At 40.1% G+C, this 24,492-nt stretch overlaps 1 protein-coding gene across 1 annotated transcript; it reads left to right on the forward strand.

The window, feature by feature from the left end:
- The first annotated feature begins 642 nt into the window (after positions 1 to 642).
- tnfb (tumor necrosis factor b (TNF superfamily, member 2)) lies at positions 643 to 23,362 on the forward strand. The gene is made up of 5 exons (XM_060898157.1): positions 643 to 699; positions 21,236 to 21,603; positions 21,711 to 21,762; positions 21,874 to 21,933; positions 22,463 to 23,362. Exons 2-5 carry the CDS (start codon positions 21,430 to 21,432, stop codon positions 22,906 to 22,908), a joined length of 732 nt encoding a protein of 243 aa, XP_060754140.1. The 5' UTR covers positions 643 to 699; positions 21,236 to 21,429; the 3' UTR covers positions 22,909 to 23,362.
- The last annotated feature ends 1,130 nt before the right edge of the window (positions 23,363 to 24,492 follow it).

The raw sequence follows: 24,492 nt of genomic DNA on the forward strand, positions 1-24,492 counted from the left end.
AAAACATGACTATCAACAAGTAGAAGCTTTTGAAAAAAAGAATGTTCCAAATAATAAGACAGAAATGTCCAGGTAATATCATCAACTGGCAAAGATATAGTGATGGCTGCGCATCACAATTCCGCTCACGCAAGGTTAATGGCAAGTTGCTTTCCTGTAGAAAATAATTCAATCTTAATGAGGTTTCATATGAATACTTCGAGGCCAATGAAGGAAAAAACATCTCAGACAGTATTGGATCGATTGTTAAATGTGCGTTTCAGAGGGGCATAACAAAAGACAGTGAGGGAGTAAGAGGTGCTTCTGATATTGTTGAAATAATTCGCCGTGAGGTCAAAGAAACAACTGCTAAATTTTCTTTTTTATTGTAGAAGAGTTTGCATATTTTGACAGAGAGGACTTGACACCTGAGTATCCACTGTCAGGTATACTAAATATGCACAGTTTAAGGCTCAAGGAAGATGGAATACTCGCTAAAAGACTTTCGTGTACTGCATGTTCCCCTCAGGAACTTTGCCAGGAATGTAAGGAAGCACCCCCCTCTGTCAGTGTGCCAGATGAACAAGAAGAAGAGCCTGCTCCTCCAGCAGTCCATGATATGGAGGACACTGGAGGAAGTGACTTGTCCTCTGAATCAGATGATGACACTTCAGATGATGAAAATTTGGCACCAGGGGAAATTGTGTGGGCAAAGTACCGGTATGGAAAAACCTTCTACCCTGCTCAAATTGTTACTCACTATGATGTACCACCTAAACTGCAAAAAAATTTATTCAGGTCTAAAGGAAAGGACTTTGTTGTTGTAAAATGGTATGGGGAAGACAGATACAGTAAAGTGAGAACTGTGAATGTTGACATTCTTGCAGAAAACAAAGTAGATGCTGCAAGAGCGGCTAAAAGTGACAAAATGCACCTACACTCTAAAAAATAAAGGTGCTTCAGTGGTTCTTCAAATCTCTGGATGGTTCCATGGAGAGTCAAAACTCTGTGATGAACCATTACATTATGCGAAAGGTTCTTCACATTGGAAACGGTTCTTCAGAGCCTGGCATTCTCTTACCATTTGCTGGTCAATGCACATAGGCTATGTTTACACAAATCTGTCTTCACTGCTCAAACAAATGGTTTAAATGGTTCTTTAAAGGGCGGCACGGTGGTGTAGTGGTTAGTGCTGTCGCCTCACAGCAAGAAGGTCCGGGTTCGAGCCCCGTGGCCGGCGAGGGCCTTTCTGTGCGGAGTTTGCATGTTCTCCCCGTGTCCGCGTGGGTTTCCTCCGGGTGCTCCGGTTTCCCCCACAGTCCAAAGACATGCAGGTTAGGTTAACTGGTGACTCTAAATTGACCATAGGTGTGAGTGTGAATGGTTGTCTGTGTCTATGTGTCAGCCCTGTGATGACCTGGCGACTTGTCCAGGGTGTACCCCGCCTTTCGCCCATAGTCAGCTGGGATAGGCTCCAGCTTGCCTGCGACCCTGTAGAACAGGATGAAGTGGCTAGAGATGATGAGATGAGATGGTTCTTTAAAGAACTGTTGCATGAATGGTTCTTTGAAGCCCTGAAAAAGGTTCTTCTATGGCATTGCCCTGAAGAACCGGTACTGGCCCCATTATTTTTTAGAGTGTACTATACCAACTTGCATTGTCAGACCTGAGGAAGGACTAATAGTTTGTATATCTAGATGAAGAATAACTGCCATGTGGGCTGAAATAACTGTAATATTTTGACTGATAGTTAATATATAGTAAAATCTGCAGGCGGAATTTGTTTTTCTCTTCTAAACCCTGTATCAATAAAAGGCTTGTTGTGTGAAAACTATTAAAGATTTTGCATAAATTATGTCATTTTCAGATTCCTGAGAAAATTTGACCCTATACTGATATATTTTCATTCCATATATCACAAATTGATTTTTTACCCTAAATGTCACTAAAATCTAACTCAGTCCTCGAACCTTGTCGTATGTGTATCTCATCTCATTATCTCTAGCCGCTTTATCCTGTTCTACAGGGTCGCAGGCAAGCTGTAGTCAGAGGCTCCAGCTTGCCTGCGATGTATGTGTGTAAGTGTCTAAATGGACTTGCAGAACATCATTTGAATTTGATTAGGCATCAAGATCAACATAGCTATAACACAAGAAATAAGGATAAACTCAAACTCCTCAAAATTCAGAGGAACTGAGGAAAGCAAAGGACTGAATTTCATGCAGTCAAAGATTACAATACACTTAACCAGGAAATTAGAGAATCAGGGAATGTTTGTATTTTTAAGCATAACTTAACATTGTTTTTACGCACTAGATATTCATAATTATCATAATTATTAGCTTTTTAATGTATTTATAGTTTTAAATGTTATTTATTTGTATTTGTTAGTAGTTTTAATTTATGAGGTCCTCTTTGAAAATCATGTATCATGAAAAAGTTTCCTCAATAAATATTATTATGGTGAATGTATATATCACGAATGAGTGATGCAAACAAGTGAAATATTTTTCAACACAAGAAGATAAACTTCATATTTTCAAGCCAGTGTGATTTTCTTTTTATTATATAGACATAAACAAAAAGTAGCCAAATTTATGAAAACATTTCATCAATTTCCTTATGACTGAGGATATTGGAAAACATGTTATGAGTGGCGTATTTCCCAGTAAAACACTTGTGCCATATTTTGTATATATATATATATATATAATCTCATTATCTCTAGCCGCTTTATCCTGTTCTACAGGGTCACAGGCAAGCTGGAGCCTATCCCAGCTGACTACGGGCGAAAGGCGGGGTACACCCTGGACAAGTCGCCAGGTCTGACACAGACAACCATTCACACTCACATTCACACCTACGGTCAATTTAGAGTCACCGGTTAACCTAACCTGCATGTCTTTGGACTGTGGGGGAAACCGGAGCACCCGGAGGAAACCCACATGGACAACATGCAAACTCCACACAGAAAGGCCCTCGCTGGCCACGGGGCTCGAACCCGGACCTTCTTGCTGTGAGGCGACAGCGCTAACCACTACACCACCGTGCCGCCCAATAATAATAATAATATTATTATTATTATTGCTGCATGGACCAATTGGACCAATATAAACACTCTGGGTGTTAATTCAACACTGAGGAATTTGCTGTGCAGTTGTGGTCAGAAGTTTATATACAGTGACATGAATGTCATCTTGGATGTGAATGTCATGGCAATATTTGAGCTTTCAGTAATTTCTTTAAACTGTTTCTGTGGCAGAATGATTGTACAGCATACATCTTTAATTTAAAAATAAAATACTAAAATTTGGTGCACAAGTTTTAATTTTCTTTGGGTTTTCTGAAATCAACACACAGTCAAACTTTACATACCGTACACTCACTTAGATTATTCATTCAGAGGTGCTGAAACTTCCAAAATGTCTCTTATCTTGCCAAGGCCGAGGTCTCTTAACTTCCTGTTAGTGATCATGATTGACTACAGCTGGTAGCTTCTTTGTGCCTTCATAAAAAGGGGTTGTTTACAGCACTCATTGGATTGACCAACACATAGTAAAATGGGGGAGTCCAAGGAGCTCAATGCAGATCTGAGAAAGAGGATCACAGATATACACAACTCCGGAATGTCTCTTGGAGCCATTTCTAAACAACTGCAAATTCCAAGATCGGTTCAAGCAATTGTATCTAAGTTATTGTGAGGTGTAGTCACTTTGCCAAATCACTTTGTTTCAAGAAAACCCAAACTGTCAAACTGATGTCACCTTCAGCTGAAAGGAAATTGGTTTGGATGGTCAGGAACAACCTGGGAACCACCATGGCACAGCCCTGCCATGAACTGGAAGCTGATGGATCACTGTCTACAGTTCAGATCACCATGGGCTAAGAGGCTGCTGTCCAAGAAATAACCCCCTGCTCCAAAATTGACACCTTCAAGCTTAACTAAAGTTTGAAGCTGACCACACGGACAAAGAAAAAAGCCTTCTGGAGGATAGCTGTATGGTCAGATGAGACAAAGATTGAGTTGTTTGGCCACAATGACCACCATGTACAGAGGGACACTGTACCAGCTGGTGGTGGTGGTAGGATCATCATGCTCTGGGGCTGTTTTGCTGCCAGTGGAACTGGTTCATTGCACAAAGTGGATGGAATAATGAAGAAGGAGGACTACCTCAGAGTTCTTCAGCATAAACCATCAGAAACTTGAACACGACTTGGGACTTGAGAGTTACAACAGGACAATGAACCCAAACACGCATCAGAGCTGGTTGTGGAGGATAAAGCAGGCTAACATTAAGCTTAAAACAAGCCCTGACTTCAACCCTATTGAAAATATATGGACCATGTTTATAAGTCGAGTCCATGCCAAGAAAACAAAATTAATTGAACTCTACCAATTCTACCATGAAGAGTTGTAAAATATCCAATCAGAATTCTACCAGGAGCTTGTTCATGGTAAACAAAAATGTTTGGGTCAAGGTGAATTTTGCAAAGAGACATTTTGCCCAAATATTAGGTGTGCTGTATGTATATTTTTGACCATGTATGAATAATTTTGACCCTGTGTTAATTTCAGAAAACCCAAAGAAAATTAAAACTTGTGCACCAAATTCTAGTGTTTTTTTTTAATTAAAGATGTATGCTGTACATTCTGCCACAGAAAAAGAACAGTTCAAAGAAATTACTGAAAGCCCAAATATTGCCATGACATTCATATCCAAGATGACTGTGTGTGTGTGTGTGTGTGTGTGTGTGTGTGTGTGTGTGTGTGTCTTATTATCTCCAAGAGAGACTAAAAAAAAGGAGGCTGGTCAGAAACAACACTGGTATCACACTTCAGTAATAAATTAAAAAGTGAGTTATATTTTTGTTTAAAAAAATTATTGTTGGCAAATCACTGTTGTATAAGAGGAATAAAACACTTCAGGTTCAGGACATAGCATACCACACCACTATGGATTATTTCCCCATAACAGCATGCCCCATCATTGTTTATTCCTGACTTTATTTAAATAATAATAATTTTAAGCCCATAAAAGCAAATAATATCTCCAACAACTTTCATAGTCATTATAAATGATCTCCACTGCTGTCCCATCATTAAAAATAAATAATACTAAACTTGCTGACCCCATACCTATACATCACAAGCTCCACTTTGGGACTCTCAGACGCAAGATACTCTATTTTACTTTGACCTCAAATAACCTGAAACTGATCCAGAGAATCGCGTTCTCACCTAGTGTCTACAGTATAGCCTACGCATATGTATAGAAATGTCTTTGTCACATGTAGATTAGTGTGAGGTGGTGGAAAGACTTTGTTATAATGTCACCAGGAGACGCATCTAAAATCCCCTCTAAAGGTGGTAATGGAGGACAATCTCGGAAAGGAAGGAAGCAGGGATGGTTTCAGGGCACAAAACTGAAACGGAAAGATGCTGTGTAGGCTAAAGTACACGTTGAGAGCCAGACACGGAGCATGGCGACTAGGTGGAAAGTGGGCGGTGAAGGTGCTAAGAAGGAGGAATCCACATATTTACTCAGCCTAGGTACTGTCTAACCACATAATATAACCTTAAATCCCACCCATTTTCCTGTTGAAGAATAACCTCTTATACTCCTAACATCTCCTGTTGTATATTTCGATGTTTATTATGACTCACCTGACATTAAATAAATGACATTTGGATGCCGTGTGTAATTAGCACAATTGCTATAAAGCATTCAAAATAAAATCTGAGCCTTTACAAAAGTTAAGACAGTAATTTAATCTCATCACCAGTTAAAGTTATCAGATGGAGCTATCTCATCAAGCGATCACATCATTTCCTGTTCAAGGAATAAACAATGTGTAATTAACCACAGGAAGAACACACATTATCCCCTCAGCCCCAGATTAGAACATATGTCATGCTGCTATAATTAAGTGACAATGTCACTACCATATATTAAAGTTATTAGTTAAAAGTAACATTAAGGCCTGAGAAATCTATAGACACAAAAATAAATATGTTAGCAAGACATAAAAACCCAGTGTAATTTTAAAATGTAGCATATAGGAGTAGAGTGAGGGGTGGCACAGTGGTGTAGTGATTAGCACTGTTGCCTCACAGCAAGAAGGTCCTGGGTTCGACCCCAGCGGCTGATGGGAGGCTTTCTGTGTGAAGTTTGCATGTTTTCCCCATGTCTGTGTGGGTTTGCTCCAGTTTCCCCCAAAGACATGCAGGTTAGGCTAATTAGTGGTTTTAAATTGACTGTAGGTGTGAATGATTGTTTGGAGTCTATGTGTTAGCCCTGTGATGACCTGGTGACTTGTCCAGGGTGTACCCTGCCTCTCGCCCATAGTCAGCTGGGATAGGCTCCAGCTTACCTGCAACCCTGCACAGGATAATGGATGGATGGAGTAGTGAGTTGAAGAAACGAAGGAGTGAGTGAATAGAGGAAATAACTTTATGTGAAAGCAATATGTTTAGGACATTGGTCATGGTGGCATCATACATCATTTCCTTTATCATAATACTAAGCTTTTATTAGTTCAGGGATTTTCATGTGCATGAGTATAGGTTCATAAATAAATCAAACAAATTTTAATAAACATTTTAACGCAATAACTATCATATATCCATTCTATTATAAGTACAATATGCAATCCAAAAGTATTTTGCCCTTCTGCAGAACCTTTAAAAGTTCAATCAACTGAGTCGACTGAGGCCTTTCTGTGCGGAGTTTGCATGTTCTCCTCGTGCCTGCATGGTTTCCAATGAATGCTCTAGTTTCCTCTCACAGTCCAAAAGACATGCACATTAGATCAACTGGCTACTCGAAACTACCCATAGGTGTGAATGTGAGTGTGAATGGTTGTTAATTTCTGTTAGCCCTACAATAGTTTGGCGACCTACCCCAGGTGTACCCTACCTCTCGCCAGAAGTCAGCACGGATTGGCTCCAGCTCCCCTGTGACCCTGTCAGATAAGAGATGTAGATAATGGATGGATGGATATGTTAACTGAAAGACAAATCATTCATTATTGCGTGTTGAGATTTAATTTAATAATACTGTTTTATGTCTTTATTTCCATTTTTCTTCTTGTGTGGCAAGGTAGTGTAATGGTTAACACTGTCACCTCACAGAAAGAAGATTCTGAGTTCGAGCCCAGTGGCCAACAAGGGTCTTTCTGTGTGAAGTTTGCATGTTCTCCCCGTGTCTGCATGGGTTTGCTCCAGTTTCCCTCACCATCCAAAGTTAGCCTGATTGGCAACTCTAAATTGCCCATAGGTGTAAATGGTTGTTTCCCAAGCCCAGAAATGGGAGGGTTGTGGCAGGAAGGGTATCCAGCGTAAAACTATGCTCCAATTAATATGACGTGGATCAGTAGAGTCGACTCCAACCTGGCAATAGTGCTGGAAGAAGATTTCCATTTTCTCAGAAAAAAGACACATTTCAGTAATAGCCAAAAATCTATTTTTGAAGGAGCTATTCTTGACCATCCTTGATTCATTAATTAATTGCAAAAACAGTCATTGCTTTAGTGAACATCACTGAAATAAAAAAAAGTCCTGTATAACAGGGACTAGCAGTGAAATAGCAGTGTGGATGAGATACTAAATTACCAATCAAATATGGATTTATGATGCTCACATGTCACAGGTCTTCGTGTGCTATAGCATTACAATTTCTTTTCAATGAAACTAAACATGTTCCAGCACGACAATGCCCCTGTGCACAAAGCAAGTTCCATAAACATATGGTTTGCCAAGATTAGAGTGAAAGAGTTTGATCCTCCTGCACAGAGCCCTGACCTCAACCCCACTGAACACCTTTGGGATGAACAAAAGCCTTCTTGTTCAACATCAGTATCCAACCTCTCTAAAATGCTCTTGTGGCTGAATGGGTAAATCCCCACAGTCATGTTCCACTATCAGAGGAAAGCCTTCCTGGAGGTGTGGAAGGTATTATACCAACAAAGAGGGACTAAATCTAGAATGGTTTTGCAATGGTTAGGTGTACACAAATCTTTGACCAAATACTATGGGTAGATAGACAGATAGATGTACTTTATTTATCCCTGAGGGCAAATTTGGGAACTTTAGCTTTCAGAGTGTATATGCTTAGAAATAAAATGTTTTTTTCAAGGACATGTTTATGGTTCTTTGGATACTTAAGGGTTCTAAACTACCTAAAAGTCTTCAACTTCAAACCTGATAGTGAGACAAACACCCTCTTGTAAAGTTATATCTAACTTTAACTTCTTAGAGTTAACCATTTTCTAGGCATGTCTTTTTCTGACATTTGGAGATATTTTGAATAACCACTCTAGACTAAAAATAAATAAATAAATAAAAATAGGTCAGTTATGGCGGCATGGTGGTGTAGTGGTTAGCACTGTTGCCTCACAGCAAGAAGGTCCTGGGTTCGAGCTCAGCAGTCGACGGGGGCCTTTCTGTGTGTAGTTTGTGTGTTCTCCCCGTGTCTGCGTGGGTTTGCTCCGGTTTCCTTCACTGTCCAAAGTTAGCCCGATTGGCGACTCTAAATTGCCCATAGGTGTAAATGGTTGTTTCCCAAGCCCAGAAATGGGAGGGTTGCGGCAGGAAGGGCATCTGGCGTAAAACTATGCTCCAATTAATATGACATGTGGATCAGCCTGGTCCACATGGACCCCGACCTGGAAATAGTGCTGGAAAAAGATTTCCATTTTTCTTCTCAGAAAAAAGACACATTTCAGTAATCGCCAAAAATCTATTTTTGAAGAAGCTATTCGTGACCATCCTTAATTCATTAATTAATTGCAAAAATAGTCATTGCTTTAGTGAACATCACTGAAATAAAAAAGTCCTATATAACAGGGACTAGCAGTGAAATAGCAGTGTGGATGAGATACTAAATTACCAATCAGATATGGATTTATGATGCTCACATGTCACAGGTCTTTGTGTGCTATAGCATTATAATTTCTTTTCAATTAAACTAAACATGAATGTGAGTGTGAATGGTTGTCTGTGTCTGTGTGTCAGCCCTGCGATGACTTGGCGACTTGTCCAGGGTGTACCCCGCCTTTCACCCGTAGTCAGCTGGGATAGGCTCCAGCTTGCCTGCAACCCTGTAGAACAGGATAAAGCGGCTAGAGATAATGAGATGAGATGTTCCAGCACTACAATGCCCCTCTGCACAAAGCAAGCTCCATAAACACGTGGTTTGCCAAGATTAGAGTGAAAGATCTTGAACCTCCTGCACAGAGCCCTGACCTCAACCCCACTGAACACCTTTGGGATGAACAAAGGCATTCTTGTTCAACATCAGTATCCAACCTTTCTAATGCTCTTGTGGCTGAATAGGTAAATCCCCACAGTCATGTTCCACTATCAGAGGAAAGCCTTCCTAGAGGCGTGGAAGGTATTATACCAACAAAGAGGGACTAAATCTAGAATGATTCCACAATGGTGTAATGGTTAGGTGTACACAAATCTTTGACCAAATACTATGCATTGTTGTACTTTATTTATCCCTGAGGGCAAATTTGAGAACTTTAGCTTTCAGAGTGTACATGCTTAGAAATAAAATGTTTCTTTCAAGGACATTTTCATTATTCATTGGATACTTAAGCGTTCTAAACTACCTAAAAGGCTTCAACTTCAAACCTGATAGTGAGACAAAGACCCTCTTGTAAAGTTCTACTTAACTTTAATTTCTAGACATATATAAGTTACCCATTTTTAACCATATATAAGTTAACCATTAGAAATTTTTACCATATATAAGTTAACATATAGAAGTTAACCATTTTCTAGACATATCTTTTTCTGACATTTGGAGATATTTTGAATAACCACTCTAGACTATTAAAAAAAATAGGTCAGTTATGGTGGCATAGTGGTTAGCACTGTTGCTTCACAGCAAGAAGGTCCTGGGTTCGAGCCCTGCAGCTGTCAGGGCCTTTCTGTATGGAGTTTGCATGTTCTCCCCGTATCTGTGTGGGTTTCCTCCGGGTGCTCCGGTTTCCCCCACAGTCCAAAGATATGCAGGTTAGGCTAGTTGGTGGCTCTAAATTGACCGTAGGTGTGAATGTGAGTGTGAATGGTTGTTTGTCTCTAGGTGTCAGCCCTGTGATGACCTGGTGACTTGTCCAGGGTGTACCCCACCTCTCACCCATCGTCAGCTGGGATAGGCTTCAGCTTGCCTGCGACCCTGCACAGATAATGGATGGATGGATGGATGGATAGGTCAGTTATTTTAAATGCTATTCTCCCACCAAAAAATTAGGTCACTTCCTTTATGTGATGTCAAAATACAGCTTGACTTTATTTTGTAGAGACTGTAATTGTACTCAAAATAAACTTGAGTACATGAGGAAAAATATGTTGAGGCTATCATTTTAACATGCTTGTTAACGTAATATATCTTTGGGCAGAAATTGAAGCATCCTTGATTATTCAGAAGCACCCATTCAGCTATTTCTTTGAATAAACCGTTTATAATGTTGGTTTTAGCTTTGTTGTTTATAATTTTTTAAGTATATATGCTCTAATCTAAGAATGAGATCCATCCATTCATTATCTGTAGCCGCTTATACTGTCCTACAGGGTCACAGGCAAGCTGGAGCCTATTCCTTCTACGGGCAAGAGGCAGGGTACTGGACAAGTCGCCAGATCATCGCAGGGCTGACACATAGACACAGACAACCATTTACACCTACGGTCAATTTAGAGCCACCAATTAGCCTAACCTGCATGCCTTTGGACTGTGAGGGAAACCAGAGCATCCGGAGGAAACCCACGCAGACAGCATGCAAACTCAGCACAGAAAGGCCCTCGGCCGCTGGGCTTGAACCCAGGACCTTCTTGCTGTGAGGCGACAGTGCTAACCACTACACCACCGTGCCACCGAGACTGAGATCTCTTATCTCAATAATTAGCATGGTTACTAGGTGATACTTAACTTGTGTGCAAAACTGCATAGCATTTCAGAAACAGGAAAACAGTATTTGCTTTGGCAATGATGTCCATCAACCAGTGGGCTAGACTCTGTTTAAACAGGGGAGTGTAATTGATTATTGTATGGCTAAGTGGTACCAAAAACCACTAGATCAGAAATCACTCTACAGGTTTGCTTTCATGGAACGGTACAATGGACTGGTTTGAGTAACATGTCCTTAAGCAAACAATCTCCAGGCCACCAGTACATTTCTCCCACTATTTTTGCTGACATAATCACAAGGCAGTTTTAGAGACACCCATTTCGGTTCAGCGTTTTGTATAAGGAAGGGCCTTTTCAGCAGCCATTTCGTGAAGGTTGTAATAAGTTGCCCCTAGAGAGAAACCATCCATATTGCTATGACATGCCACAGTGGTATGGCTTTTTGTTTCCCCAAATTAGATATGGCCAGTTCCCCTATCACATAACAGCTACTGTAGCAACCAGGGAGGGTGAAGGTCATCATGTGCTTCCTCTGAGACATGTAACACTGCCAGCTTATCACATCTTTTCGAACTGTTGCTTATACAATGCTAGGGAGCAGCATAACATGGCTAGCATCGCTGTAACTGACAAGGTAGAGAGAATATGCCACCTCTTCTTTCCTGAGAGCACAGGCCAATTTTGCTTTCTTGGGCTCCTGGCTATGGATTCAAACTAGTGATCTCTAGATGACAGGGCAAACACTTTTCTTTTGGTCCATTTGGGAGCCCCATATGTATACTTTTAGTGTAAACGGGGACTCACCATTGTCCCTGAAGCAAAGTTAGTACTGTATTTTGGGAATTGGGCAGTGCACCAGATCTAGCTGATGAGATGTATGCCTTTTCCAGTACAGCTTCCACCTTCAGGGGTAAAAGAGGTGGTCCTTGACTGTCATTTGCGAGGGGCCAAACCCATAGGCACAGCAAAACAAAGTAGTGGGAACCAACTCTGTACAACATGGAAAGAATCAGAGGTAAAGCTGGCAAGGTGTACAGTAAATAGTACGGCCAATGGTGGGTCAGTGAATCCTGTCCTAACAGGCCGTCCCACTCTGCTATGGAAAGCCACAGTCAACAGCAACAACAAAAACCTGATGGACTCATGTGAGGAGCTGTCATGCAAAGCAAAGAGTATTTTTAGACCTTGTATCGCCTTGACGATCTATGTATCTGAATGTCAGAATGTTGTCCAAACAGCCAAAACCTGTCAAATCATAATTGCTTCTGAATAAGAATGTAAACTGAGTAGAAACCTTCGTCTGAACTGTGGCTGCGCTGGTTTCATGATTCTGAAAACTGGTACTAGACTTTCTGGGGCCTCTTAGACAGCAGGTCCACACAGAATCCCTAGAACACAGGACAGATTTCACAGGGTTGATTTACACACGTCTGGCAAGGCAGAGTGTGCCAACAACACTTGTGTTGTGTCATGCGTAAACCAGATTGGTGGAGAATTTCCATGTGACATGGTCTAGATTTCAATCTGCTACATATTTTGATAACTCATTTTATTCTGGGGCAGCACGGTGGTGTAGTGGTTAGCACTGTTGCCTCACAGCAAGAAGGTCTGGGTTCGAGCCCCATGGCCGGCGAGGGCCTTTCTGTGCGGAGTTTGCATGTTCTCCCCATGTCAGCATGGGTTTCCTCCGGGTGCTCCGGTTTCCCCCACAGTCCAAAGACATGCAGGTTAGGTTAACTGGTGACTCTAAATTGACCGTAGGTGTGAATGTGAGTGTGAATGGTTGTCTGTGTCTATGTGTCAGCCCTGTGATGACCTGGCGACTTGTCCAGGGTGTACCCCGCCTTTCGCCCGTAGTCAGCTGGAATAGGCTCCAGCTTGCCTGCGACCCTGTAGAAGGATAAAGCGGCTAGAGATAATGAGATGAGAATGAGATGAGATGAATTTCAAGTGTGTACAAGATGTCGCTGTATGTTGCAAATTGGAAAGTCACAATGTGATTTTGCGTGTCTGTTTTTAGTTATCTGTTGCCACTTCTTCATTCCTACATCCTCTTTTCTATAATAGGAGAAAAGGCAAAACTGTTTTCACATCAGCACAAAAGTATAGATTTTACCTGGCCTTGAGTTACAGCCTTCTTTCAACCATGGACAAGTGGGTGGCTTTCAGTTCTTAAAAGGTCATGGAAGCTACAGGAAGAGAGAACCTGTCGTCATATCCTCCCGGAGAAGTACCTCATCTCAAAAGTACTGACTTGCAACCTGAATTATAATGTAGGTTCATTTATAATACAAATGTGTCTTTTAGAGTATATGATAATTAACAATTAACATAATTAATAGTCAAAAATGGTAATCAAAGTGGCAGAAGAGCTACAAATTAATACACACAGGTAATTAATCAAGTAAATTAGAGCAGGACTTTCTAGAAAGGTTTCACTGCTATTTAAATACCAAACCGCTGGAGGATGAAAAGATTATAAAGCAGGCCATGTCATGACATTCAGGACCTGGGAAATGCTGGAACCTCAGGAGGTTTCAGTAATAGCTAAAGCTGGTGATGTAATAGGTTGAAACTTGTCGTCCCCCCCCCTCCATTATATGGATATCAGTGGAGCAATCTGAAACATAAAACAAGCCACAAGTTTATACCGATGATGCAATCATGTCAACTTTCCTGACCGACTTCAGCAGCCACTTGCAGGTGGAGGCAAGTGACAGTCTTCCAAATGCCACTTAATAATACACACCTTTTTTTCTTTTTCAGAACAATACAGATAGGTGTGAGTGCCTATTAGCTCAGTTATTTTTGTATTATTTACTGGTCATCATCAAGTAGTCAAACAAAACTCACCGTGAAAAAAAGATGGGGAATGAATGAGGAAGAGAAAGTGAGATGAAAAGGGAAACAGAAACAAAGAAAAAGCACAGAACTATTCAGTAATAACTCGAAAATGAATTCCACAGTCTCATGAGTGTGTGTGGGGGGGAGAGTAACTATGCTGTTAAGGCCACGTGTGCAGAAGTTGCATCATGAACTGAAAGCTGAAACAGACATTGTTCTTTAAATTGATTTTTCCACAGTGACCAGTTTAACCTGTAACTGCTCACATAATTAATGTGTTGTTAATTATTCTGTCTATGATCAAACCGCATTAATGTTTTGTCTTGCTTTCTAAAAGGCCGAGCACGTGGGAGGAGGTAGGGAATCTCCGGTTCATGTGAGGGATTACCTCACCCAGGGAATGAATGCAAGCTAATGACTTTGTTGGCATTCGGCCAAGATGTTGTAAAACAATGCGTCTACACTCTTCCTGTTGTATTTCCATTTTAGTTTCAGACAATCCTGTGATAATACTATTGGGTAAGTGTAATGATAAATATTTGGGTCTTGCAATGCAAGAAGGATTAACAAAGGATTATATTTTTTCTGAAACAAAGTGTTCAGAAAAACAAACTGAAAATTTGGACTTCACCAACAAAGTCCCTTTAGATGATCTTATGAATGCTCCAGTAGTGCCATAGCTAGAAAAAATTTCCAAGGGTAATTTCAGACTTAGAGGCCCAGCATTTATTTATTTTATTTTAAATAGGATGCCCTGTAGTCCAATTCAGCCTTTCTCAACTGGGGTGCCGCGGCACCCCAGTCTGGCTTCGTTAGGGGTGCCGTCAAAAAATTCATTCATTCATTATCTGTAGCCACTTTATCCTTCTACAGGGTCGCAGGCAAGCTGGAGCCTATCCCAGCTGACTACGGGCAAAAGGCGGGGTACACCCTGGACAAGTCGCCAGGTCATCACAGGGCTGACACACAGACACAGACAACCATTCACACCTACGGTCAATTTAGAGTCACCAGTCAACCTAACCTGCATGTCTTTGGACTGTGGGGGAAACCGGAGCACCCGGAGGAAACCCACGCGGACACGGGGAGAACATGCAAACTCCACACAGAAAGGCCCTCGCCGGCCCCGGGGCTCGAACCCAGGACCTTCTTGCTGTGAGGCGACAGCGCTAACCACTACACCACCGTGCCGCCCCCCGTCAAAAAATTATATACTCTAAAATTGAAATAAATAAAATGAATTAAAATTCCAAAAAACGATAGTTACACTAATGCAGATCATCGCCACCTCATGCATCATCAAAATTTGTCTCACGGCCCCCTTTCCCATGTCACAATGTCACTGCCGGGGTCAGCGTATGGTCAGCGTGACTGCATATATTTTATATGGGGGTGCCTTGAGAATTTGCATACTTCTGAAGGGTGCCGTGACTGAAAAAAGGTTGAGAAACACTGGTCCAATTAGCCTGTCAGTTGCCAGCCTCTTAAGAGGCTTCTGCATCTATCAAGAGCATACTTCATCTACTGCCGGCTTGCTAGGCCTGTATCAGCTTCCCAGACAAACAACCATTCACACACACATTCACCCTTATGGGCAATTTAGAGTAGCCAGTTAACCCTAACTGCATGTCTTTGGACTGTGGGGGAAACCAGAGCACCTGGAGGAAACCCAGGCAGACATGGGGAGAACATGCAAACTCCACACAGAAAGGCCCCTGTCGGCCACTGGGCTCAAACCCAGAACTTTGTCTGTGAGGCGACAGCACTACGATGCCGCCCAGCCCGGCATTATTCCTACAAATTTGATGAATGCCTGTGTAGACATTTTATTCATAATCTATTCTTAGAAATTTGAAAGTATCAGAAAAGTTCATGGGGCAGCACATTGGTGTAGTGGTTATCACTGTCACCTCACAGCAAGAGTTTGCATGTTCTCCCCATGCCTGCGTGGGTTTCCTCCGGGTACTCTGGTTTCCCTCACAGTCCAAGGACATGCAGGTTAGGCTAATTGGTGACTCTAAATTGACCGTAGGTGTGAGTGTGAATGGTTGTTTGTCTCTACGTGTCAGCCCTGCTGAAATCTGGTGACTTTTCGAGGGGGTTACCCCGCCTCTCGCCCATAGTCAGCTGGGATAGGCTCCAGCTTGCCTGCGACCCTGTAGAACAGGATAAGCAGCTACAGATAATGGATGGATGGATGTACATTAAAGACAGTCCCAAGTTGCAACATTACATAAAGTAGACAAGGTGAGGTAAATGCAACACAGTACACAAACAAGGTGAATAGCAGTGATCACCAACCCTACTCTCAATTAATTTCTCAAAGAAATTACTTCCTGCACCAATCCAGCTAGTCAAGTACAATGTAGATGATGGGATTATCTGGAGCAGTTTGATTTCGGGTGGAAAAAGGGTGGGAACCGGAACTGTAAATAAAGTGGTGATCACTGCTTTTTGAAGTACATTCAACATTCCTTAAAAACTCAAACATTAGGGCAATTCTTCAGCAGAGAGGCCAAAATTATGAAAGGATTAAGATTGCCTTAACTTGTCAGCTCAGTGATCTTGCTCAAGTATGGAATCCAAGGCAAAATGGACTGAAAACCAGATTTAAAAATCATTACCTCAATTATAGCAATGTTGCTTCAGAGAAATCTTGGTTTGAATGTTAAGAAATTAAAGTTCTTTTTTTTCTGACATAATTCCATTACTCAGTTTTCTTTTCTCATAAAAGATTTTGTGTTCAGTTAAACATGGCCAATTTTTCTATGCTTTTTTTTAGGGTCAAAAGATACCTCATGTAGTGTGAAGGTTTAATTTCATACCATTATCTTGAGTAATGAAACTAAAAAAGTTACCACATTTTGCTGTGAATGTAATTCCGTTACGGAAGAGCTACCCATTACTCAAAATTAGATCATCATGCAGTGTTGGCAACTTTAGATTCTACTTTAACCTGGGGTTATCCTATTATAACCTAGCTATAGCACTTCTGTTTTTCCACAATATCAGTCCATTTTGGTGGAGAAGATGCTCAGAAAACAAAGTTGAAGCAGAAATAACTGCAGCATATATATATATATATATATATATATATATATATATATATATATATATATATATATATATGTGTGTGTGTGTGTGTGTGTGTGCTTGAAAGTTTGTGAACTCCTTAGAATTTTCTATTTTTCTGCATAAATATGACCTAAAACATCATTAGATTTTCACACAAGTCCTAAAAGTAGATAAAGAGAACCCAGTTCAACAAATGAGACAAAAATATTATACTTGGTCATTTATTTACTGAGGAAAATGATCCAATATTACATATCTGTGAGTGGCAAAAGTATGTGAACCTCTAGGATTAGCAGTTAATTTGAAGGTGAAATTAGAATCAGGTGTTTTCTATCAATGGGTGTGAGTGGGCACCCTGTTTTATTTAAAGAACAGGGATCTATCAAAGTCTGATCTTCATAACACGTTTGTGGAAGTGTATCATGGCACGAACAAAGGAGATTTCTGAGGACCTCAGAAAAAGCGTTGTTGATGCTCATCAGGCTGGAAAAGGTTACAAAACCATCTCTGAAGAGTTTGGACTCCACCAATCCACAGTCGGACAGATAGTGTACAAATGGAGGAAATTCAAGACCATTGTTACCCTCCCCAGGAGTGGTCGACCAACAAAGATCATTCCAAGAGCAAGGCGTGTGATAGTCAGTGAGGTCACAAAGGACCCCAGGGTAACTTCTAAGCAACTGAAGGCCTCTCTCACATTGGCTAATGTTAATGTTCATGAGTCCACCATCAGGAGAACACTGAACAACAATGGTGTGCATGGCAGGGTTGCAAGGAGAAAGCCACTGCTTACCAAAAAGAACATTGCTGCTCATCTGCAGTTTGCTAAAGATCATGTGGACAAGCCAGAGCGCTATTGGAAAAATGTTTTGTGGACGGATGAGACCAAAATAGAACTTTACATTTGGAGAAAGGAAAACACTGCATTCCAGCATAAGATCCTTATCCCATCTGTGAAACATGGTGGTGGTAGTATCATGGTTTGGGCCTGTTTTGCTGCATCTGGGCCAGGACGGCTTGCCATCATTAATGGAACAATGAATTCTGAATTATACAAGCGAATTCTAAAGGAAAATGTCAGGACATCTGTCCACGAACTGAATCTCAAGAGAAGGTGGGTCATGCAGCAAGACAACGACCCTAAGCACACAAGTCGTTCTATCAAAGAATGGTTAAAGAAGAATAAAGTTAATGTTTTGGAATGGCCAAGTCAAAGTCCTGACCTTAATCCAATCCAAATGTTGCGGAAGGACCTGAAGCGAGCAGTTCATGTGAGGAAACCCACCAACATCCCAGAGTTGAAGCTGTTCTGTATGGAGGAATGGGCTAAAATTCCTCCAAGCCGGTGTGCAGGACTGATCAACAGTTACCGGAAACGTTTAGTTGCAGTTATTGCTGCCCAAGGGGGTCACACCAGATACTGAAAGCAAAGGTTCACATACTTTTGCCACTCACAGATATGTAATATTGGATAATTTTCCTCAATAAATAAATGACCAAGTATAATATTTTTGTCTCATTTGTTTAATTGGGTTCTCTTTATCTACTTTTAGGAATTGTATGAAAATCTGACGATGTTTTAGGTCATGTTTATGCAGATATATAGAAAATTCTAAAGGGTTCGCAAACTTTTAAGCACCACTGTGTGTGTGTGTGTATATATATATATATATATATATATAAAAAAGTATATACACATGCTACATTAATACTATAATGTTATCATACTACTGTTTATACTATTAATCTTCAGCCTTCTGGTGAAAACAGAATGACCAAAAACCCCAGTGTATTTAGTTTGAGTGTTAATGACTAGAACTTAAATTAAATTAGAAATTAAAATGAATGTCATCACTCTTATTGCTCTAAATGTCAAACATATCGATTTCATCATGAAGCAGTTTGTTTACAACTTATAGTATCATTCAGTTAAACGCCTGTATTCTCTTGCTATTATTAACCTCCTGAACCAGCCGTAACTTGCAAGTATGGCTGTGACGTCAGTTGACTGTGAATCAATGCATGTTATTGTCAGCTAAAGAACTACACAATATTAATAACCAAGAAATCCTGTTCCTTGTCCTGAAGGGAAACTATATTTCAAGTCTTATGTCCTTTGCAGGTTACTATTTTAATATATCAAATAATTTGTATACACTAATGATGACAGCACATGTATAATAATAATGTAAAAGAGATGAGTGTACATTGTTTTAGTCCCTGAGTGTTTCTCACAGAGCCTGTAGACTTTGCTTAGACAAAAGACCCTCTTGTCTATAGTACCATAGCATGGTTCTGACGCCGGCATTGCGTAAGAAGATTTTGTTTCAGCAGCTCAACTTCTACTATATCAGTGGAAAAATGAGACATGAATGTACAGGCTTTACAAACTTTGGTGTATGCAGTTTTTTTTAGACATTGGTTTCTGGGGGGGGTTACGACAAGAGCATTCTAAGGAACGGCACAACCTATGTAGAGGACAAAACTGCACTTTTGAATTAAAGGCAGACTACCTTTCAGATTTTTCAAGTGTAGGTCATAAAAAGAATTTCCCCCAACAGCCAATTATTTTTGTTTAGTGGACTGAAAGCTATTGAATTCAAATCACAGACTTACAATTTTATTACTTTTTTAAAAAATAGAACAATTAATGAATTTCGGACCACGTGGCCCGAAAATCTCCGCTATTTTTTCCTGCTTCACCATGACCCAATTTGAGATACTACATCCTGCATCACGTGGTGGGCTTTCCCCATTCACGCAAGGCATTGTGGGATACAAATTTGAAACAGGAGAGGAAAATGGAGGATACGAATGAAATGTGAAAGACCGACTACAGTAACGGAAAGCAAGAAGAAAAGACGTTATGTTGTGAAGGAAAGGAAACGCAGGACCAAACTAATAAATATTGGCGGTCAGTGAGCACCTCGGTGTGATCAGCTGTTTGTTTAGCGACAGAATGATGGAACTGTCAGCACACGGTCAAGGTAAACCTGTAGATGGCAGTAATGCAACATTGTGGATGCCAGCTGCTGTAAAACCCAAAAGAAGAAGAAAAAGAAGGTGGTAAACCTGCACACACGGACTTCCTTTGTCTGCTTGACTGCACGAAGCAAGCGATTTCATGCACATTATTTGCTTTAATCCCCTCAAATTAAATAAATTTCCAGCCACAGAATGGCCTTTTTTAAAATATTACAGAAATATACATATATCACAATGATCAAATTTCAGAGGGAACTAAATTTCACCAATTTTATGAAATCGAAAGGTCATCTAGCTTTAAAGGACGGAGAAGGACTACTGTATTGGCATCTTAGTTTATGTTGTAAATACTTAAGAAATTTGGCTAAAATACCTTCAGGTACTACAGACAGAACATAATTCATTATGTCTACATGAATTGTGCAGAAGTAACAGATATCTCAGAGTGTTTTTGAAATCTGATTTGAGCTGATGATTACAGTGGCCATGTTTATCTCAAGGATGCCAGCTGCTACCTGTTTGGTCACGTCACTGATAACTGATAATGGGTCTTTCGAAGACTCACGTTTTTTCTCACAGTTTGGTCATTGGTATTTCCTACTCACTAGCTAGTCCGCCATCATACAACATTTACCAAATTGTGAAACGTTCGAGAGATATTACATACATTGTGATCTAAAGTTATCTCAAGACTGATATCACTATGAATTCTTCATTACCGGTAACCCAGCATGTCAGGTACATGAGGTTATCTTTTTTTAGGGTTAATCTTCACGTTTAATCTACGAAATGAGTCCACTAACGAGTTTAATTACGTTTGTCAATGGTGAACAACGTATTCAGACATGGATTCGGTTAAACATAAACCAGTTAGTAATTATATTATTAATCATGATAAAGGATACCAAATTCTTATAATGTATTTAGATTACACTTTATAACTTGCTACTTACTTAATTAAAGGCTTAAAGACTTATTTCCCGCAGTAAAAGTCTTTCTACTTGGGGCCATAGCTTATCAGGTTTACAGTTTTCTTTTTGTTTACACTGTAAGCTGAAGAATGTTTGTGGAGATCCCACTTATGCAATGCTTGATATATTGTACACATTTCTTGACACATACATTATATATATATATATATATATATATATATATATATATATATATATATATATATATATAAGTAATCCAAAAAGGAATAAAGGTGTCTGGAACTTTACTCCTTTGTTACTTTAACCATTGCATATAGGTTTGAATAATGACACTCACCAAACCTGTTTGCTTATAGATCAGTAACACTCACACTCACTCCCTCTGTGTGTGTGTGTGTGTGTGTGTGCGCGCATGTGTGTGTGCGCGTGTGTGCGTGTGTGTGGGAGGGGTGGAGGTTGTGAGAGTGTCGGTGTGCCTGCAAGCAAAATTTTTCTTTCCCTTTTCAGACCAACTTCTGCTCCCCTGACATCACTGGACTTTCCCCTTCTCCCTTATATATTAGTGAATTCTGCTCCATGAACACATTCAGAACACTGCATTTCAGTGCAGATATAACATTGAACAGGTCCTGGATCCATCTAAAGTCTGGTGTCATTATAATAAATTACACTGCAGACAATATTAAGAGACCAACTACAGAATGGAGGACTACAAGGTGACAGCAGTCGACATCGAAGCCGCTATTGGAGGTGTTTATAAACCTACCGTGGAAGCTGTGAAGCCGTCCAGATCTTGGATATGGACGATAGCTGGTGTTGCTTTCTTCCTTTCCCTCTGTGCTGTAGCATCTCTCTGTTTTGCATGGCATTTCACGGTAAGTTTGAAGCCACGTAAGAAGCTTGTTTATACAGTCATGAGATTTGAAAGTGAGATAAGATAAATGGGGACAAAGAGTAAAGTTCTTCTGATGATTTTCCACAGAATAAACATCAAGTGGAGTCTTTCAAGGAGCTGCAAAACACTCCAAGCACAGGTAAGAAACCAGAAATGATTCATCAAAACAGAAAATAGTGTAGACATAGACTTCCAAAATATGTGGGCAGGAAGATTTACAAAGCCTTTATCTGTGTCCTCGATTCTTCAGGTCAGCAGAAAATGCTAACACAGATCGCCAAGAGTACAAAGGCAGCCATTCACCTCCATGGTAAGTTACAGTACCTACAGTAATAGTCACTGGTCTTTACTTTGTTTAGTAAAGTAGTATGAGTGCCACATGGGAATCCTTTCACAGGATTTGATAGCAAACGTGATAGCATTTGAACAGGAAGTGATAGCAAATAATCAGTAACATAAGGAATATACAGTAACTCTGTACATTTTAACAAAGGTTCAGCTGGAAATGTTAATCAAAGGAATAAGAGCCGTGATTATTAAAAGTACAATCCCCACTCACAAGTCATTTTAAATGAAAATTTTAATCAAAATCATTTCCCTTAAGATTACGGATTAACCATCTTCTGAATGTCCTCAAAAGTTATAAGTAAATGATATAGGATGTTCTTTAAACATTCTCAGAGAGCATCGTTCTCCTATATAATGATAGGAAAGCTAGTTTTATATAGTGCTTTCATCAAGATATAGAACCTCTGTAGTGAAGACTGCAATGACAGGATGAGAGCAGGGAAGTTGCTCATTTATGCTGCTGACTAAAAAAAAATCCCTTCTCATTCTAGGTATACATGAGCAGCATGACACAAAGTCCCCACACTGGGTGAGTGGAGTGGACCAATCCTTCACTAAAGGAGGCCTGAAGGTGGAGAACAATGCCATCCTAATTCCCCACGATGGCCTGTACTTTGTCTATAGCCAGGCATCGTTCAGCATCCTCTGCAAGTCAAGTGAAGAAGATAACGACGGTTCGAACACACATCTGAGCTACGGCGTTCGGTGGTCATCTCTCACATCACCATCCAAAACTAAACGGTATCTGCTCAATGCAGTCAAATCCGTGTGCCAAACCAAAACAGACGAGCAGATGAATGGACACGTCTACGAATCCATTTACCTCGGTGCCGTCTTTCAGCTTTATCAGGGGGACGAACTGTCAACAGAGACCAACCATCTTGATGGCATCAGGACTCACAGTTCCCAAACCTTTTTCGGGGTGTTTGAGCTGTGAGCATGTCAAGGACACATGCTGACCAAATGTGAAGACAAATTGTTTTATGTTAAAACAACGACGTTGTATTTCTCAGGGTGGTTTGTGAAAATTAATCACATGAGGAATGTGAAATTAATAACTTTTGTCAATGTAAAAGTTGCAAATATGATACAGTGTATCACAGTGCTGCATTGTACTTCCTGCATTATGGTGTAATACCTAGTGTGTGAGAAGGCTATTGAACTGAGAAATAGGAGAGCACTACTCCTCTGTACTCTTCTTAGACCAGCATGTTAAGCTTTTATGTTAATACTGAAAAACTGTAGCTCACTACAGAAACTGCTCATGTCCAAATCGAATGTTGTAATGAACGCACTTTTTTTGGTTTTGTGTTTTAACTGACGAAGAACAAGCATTCTGTATTTATTATTGTATTTTGTGAGACATTATAATATGTATTTATTCATTCAAACTTGCCTATTTATTACTGTTATTATATTTATTTAATGTACGGAAATAAAAACAATACCGAAAATGGACACACTCAGCAGTTTTTAAGCCTAATCTTGATACACCACATCTGTAATACATGTATGATTTCAACAAAGAATTTCCCTGCACCATGAGTAGAATGGAAAAACTGTTTACTCCAGACTAACTTATAATTAAGTTCTAAGGGCAAGTGTTGAAACAGTCAGTAAACATTTGGAACGCTTTCATGCACAGTCATTTCAATTCTCATTTCAGTCCCATTTCATGTCTAACCCTTCAAAGATGGAGGTACTTTTTCGGAGGGAAAGATTTGTCATTATGCTTTACTTATATAATCCACAGCGCTCTTATTAAACATGGAGGTACCTTACTTTCAGCCTGATGACTTGTGGAGACCTCAAAATCTTGGAGATTTTCAGACCCAGTCATCTTGCCATCACAATTTGGTTCTTGTCAAATCAGATCCTTACGCGTACCCATTTTTCCTGCTACCAACACAGCAACTTCAAGACTGTTCTCTTGCTGCTTAATATATCCCACCCGTTGACAGGTGACATTGTAATGAGATAATTAACAGTTATTCCACGAAATCAAGTCGTACATGAGCTGATAGCTGACGAGTCGCGTAGCATCGAGTTGGCTATAAGCCATGTAAGACGAGATTGAGTGGAATAACTTTTATTCTATCCACATTCACTGGATTTTGAGAAACAGAGCACTTTTTTTTCAAATTCGATAAATTAAAACTTAATACAGAAAGTCCGACAAAATAATTTCCACTTAGAATGTAAACAAACTGGTGAAATGACTGTAGCAATTTGTGAAAAATGCGATAGTAATAATTCTTGAAAAATTTTCATTAAAAAAAAGATACTTTCTTACCATCAAATACTTTCATTCCATATTTTGTTCCTTTTTTTGTATTTTTTGGGGGGTTTGTTTTCGAGTAGAGTTTTTATTTCATCCTCAGTTGGTTCAGCAACACGCGCCACCATTTTGTTTTTCTCCACTCACAGTATATGAGCTGATATCCTAGTAGTAGAGTAGCCAATCAGAGTGCGTGATTGCTCATATCCGGTGAATGTGGATCGAATAATCAATGTTATTCAC

This window comes from Neoarius graeffei, chromosome 17 (genome assembly GCF_027579695.1).
Source record: "Neoarius graeffei isolate fNeoGra1 chromosome 17, fNeoGra1.pri, whole genome shotgun sequence".
Taxonomy (NCBI): domain Eukaryota; kingdom Metazoa; phylum Chordata; class Actinopteri; order Siluriformes; family Ariidae; genus Neoarius; species Neoarius graeffei.

Bases quoted from the DNA above. Each gene is read 5' to 3' on its own strand.
- tnfb (XM_060898157.1), top strand. From the start codon at position 21,430: ATGGAGGACTACAAGGTGACAGCAGTCGACATCGAAGCCGCTATTGGA. The intron at 21,604-21,710 runs GTAAGTTTGAAG...GATTTTCCACAG, and splicing joins GTTTTGCATGGCATTTCACG to AATAAACATCAAGTGGAGTC. The intron at 21,934-22,462 runs GTAAGTTACAGT...TTCTCATTCTAG, and splicing joins GGCAGCCATTCACCTCCATG to GTATACATGAGCAGCATGAC.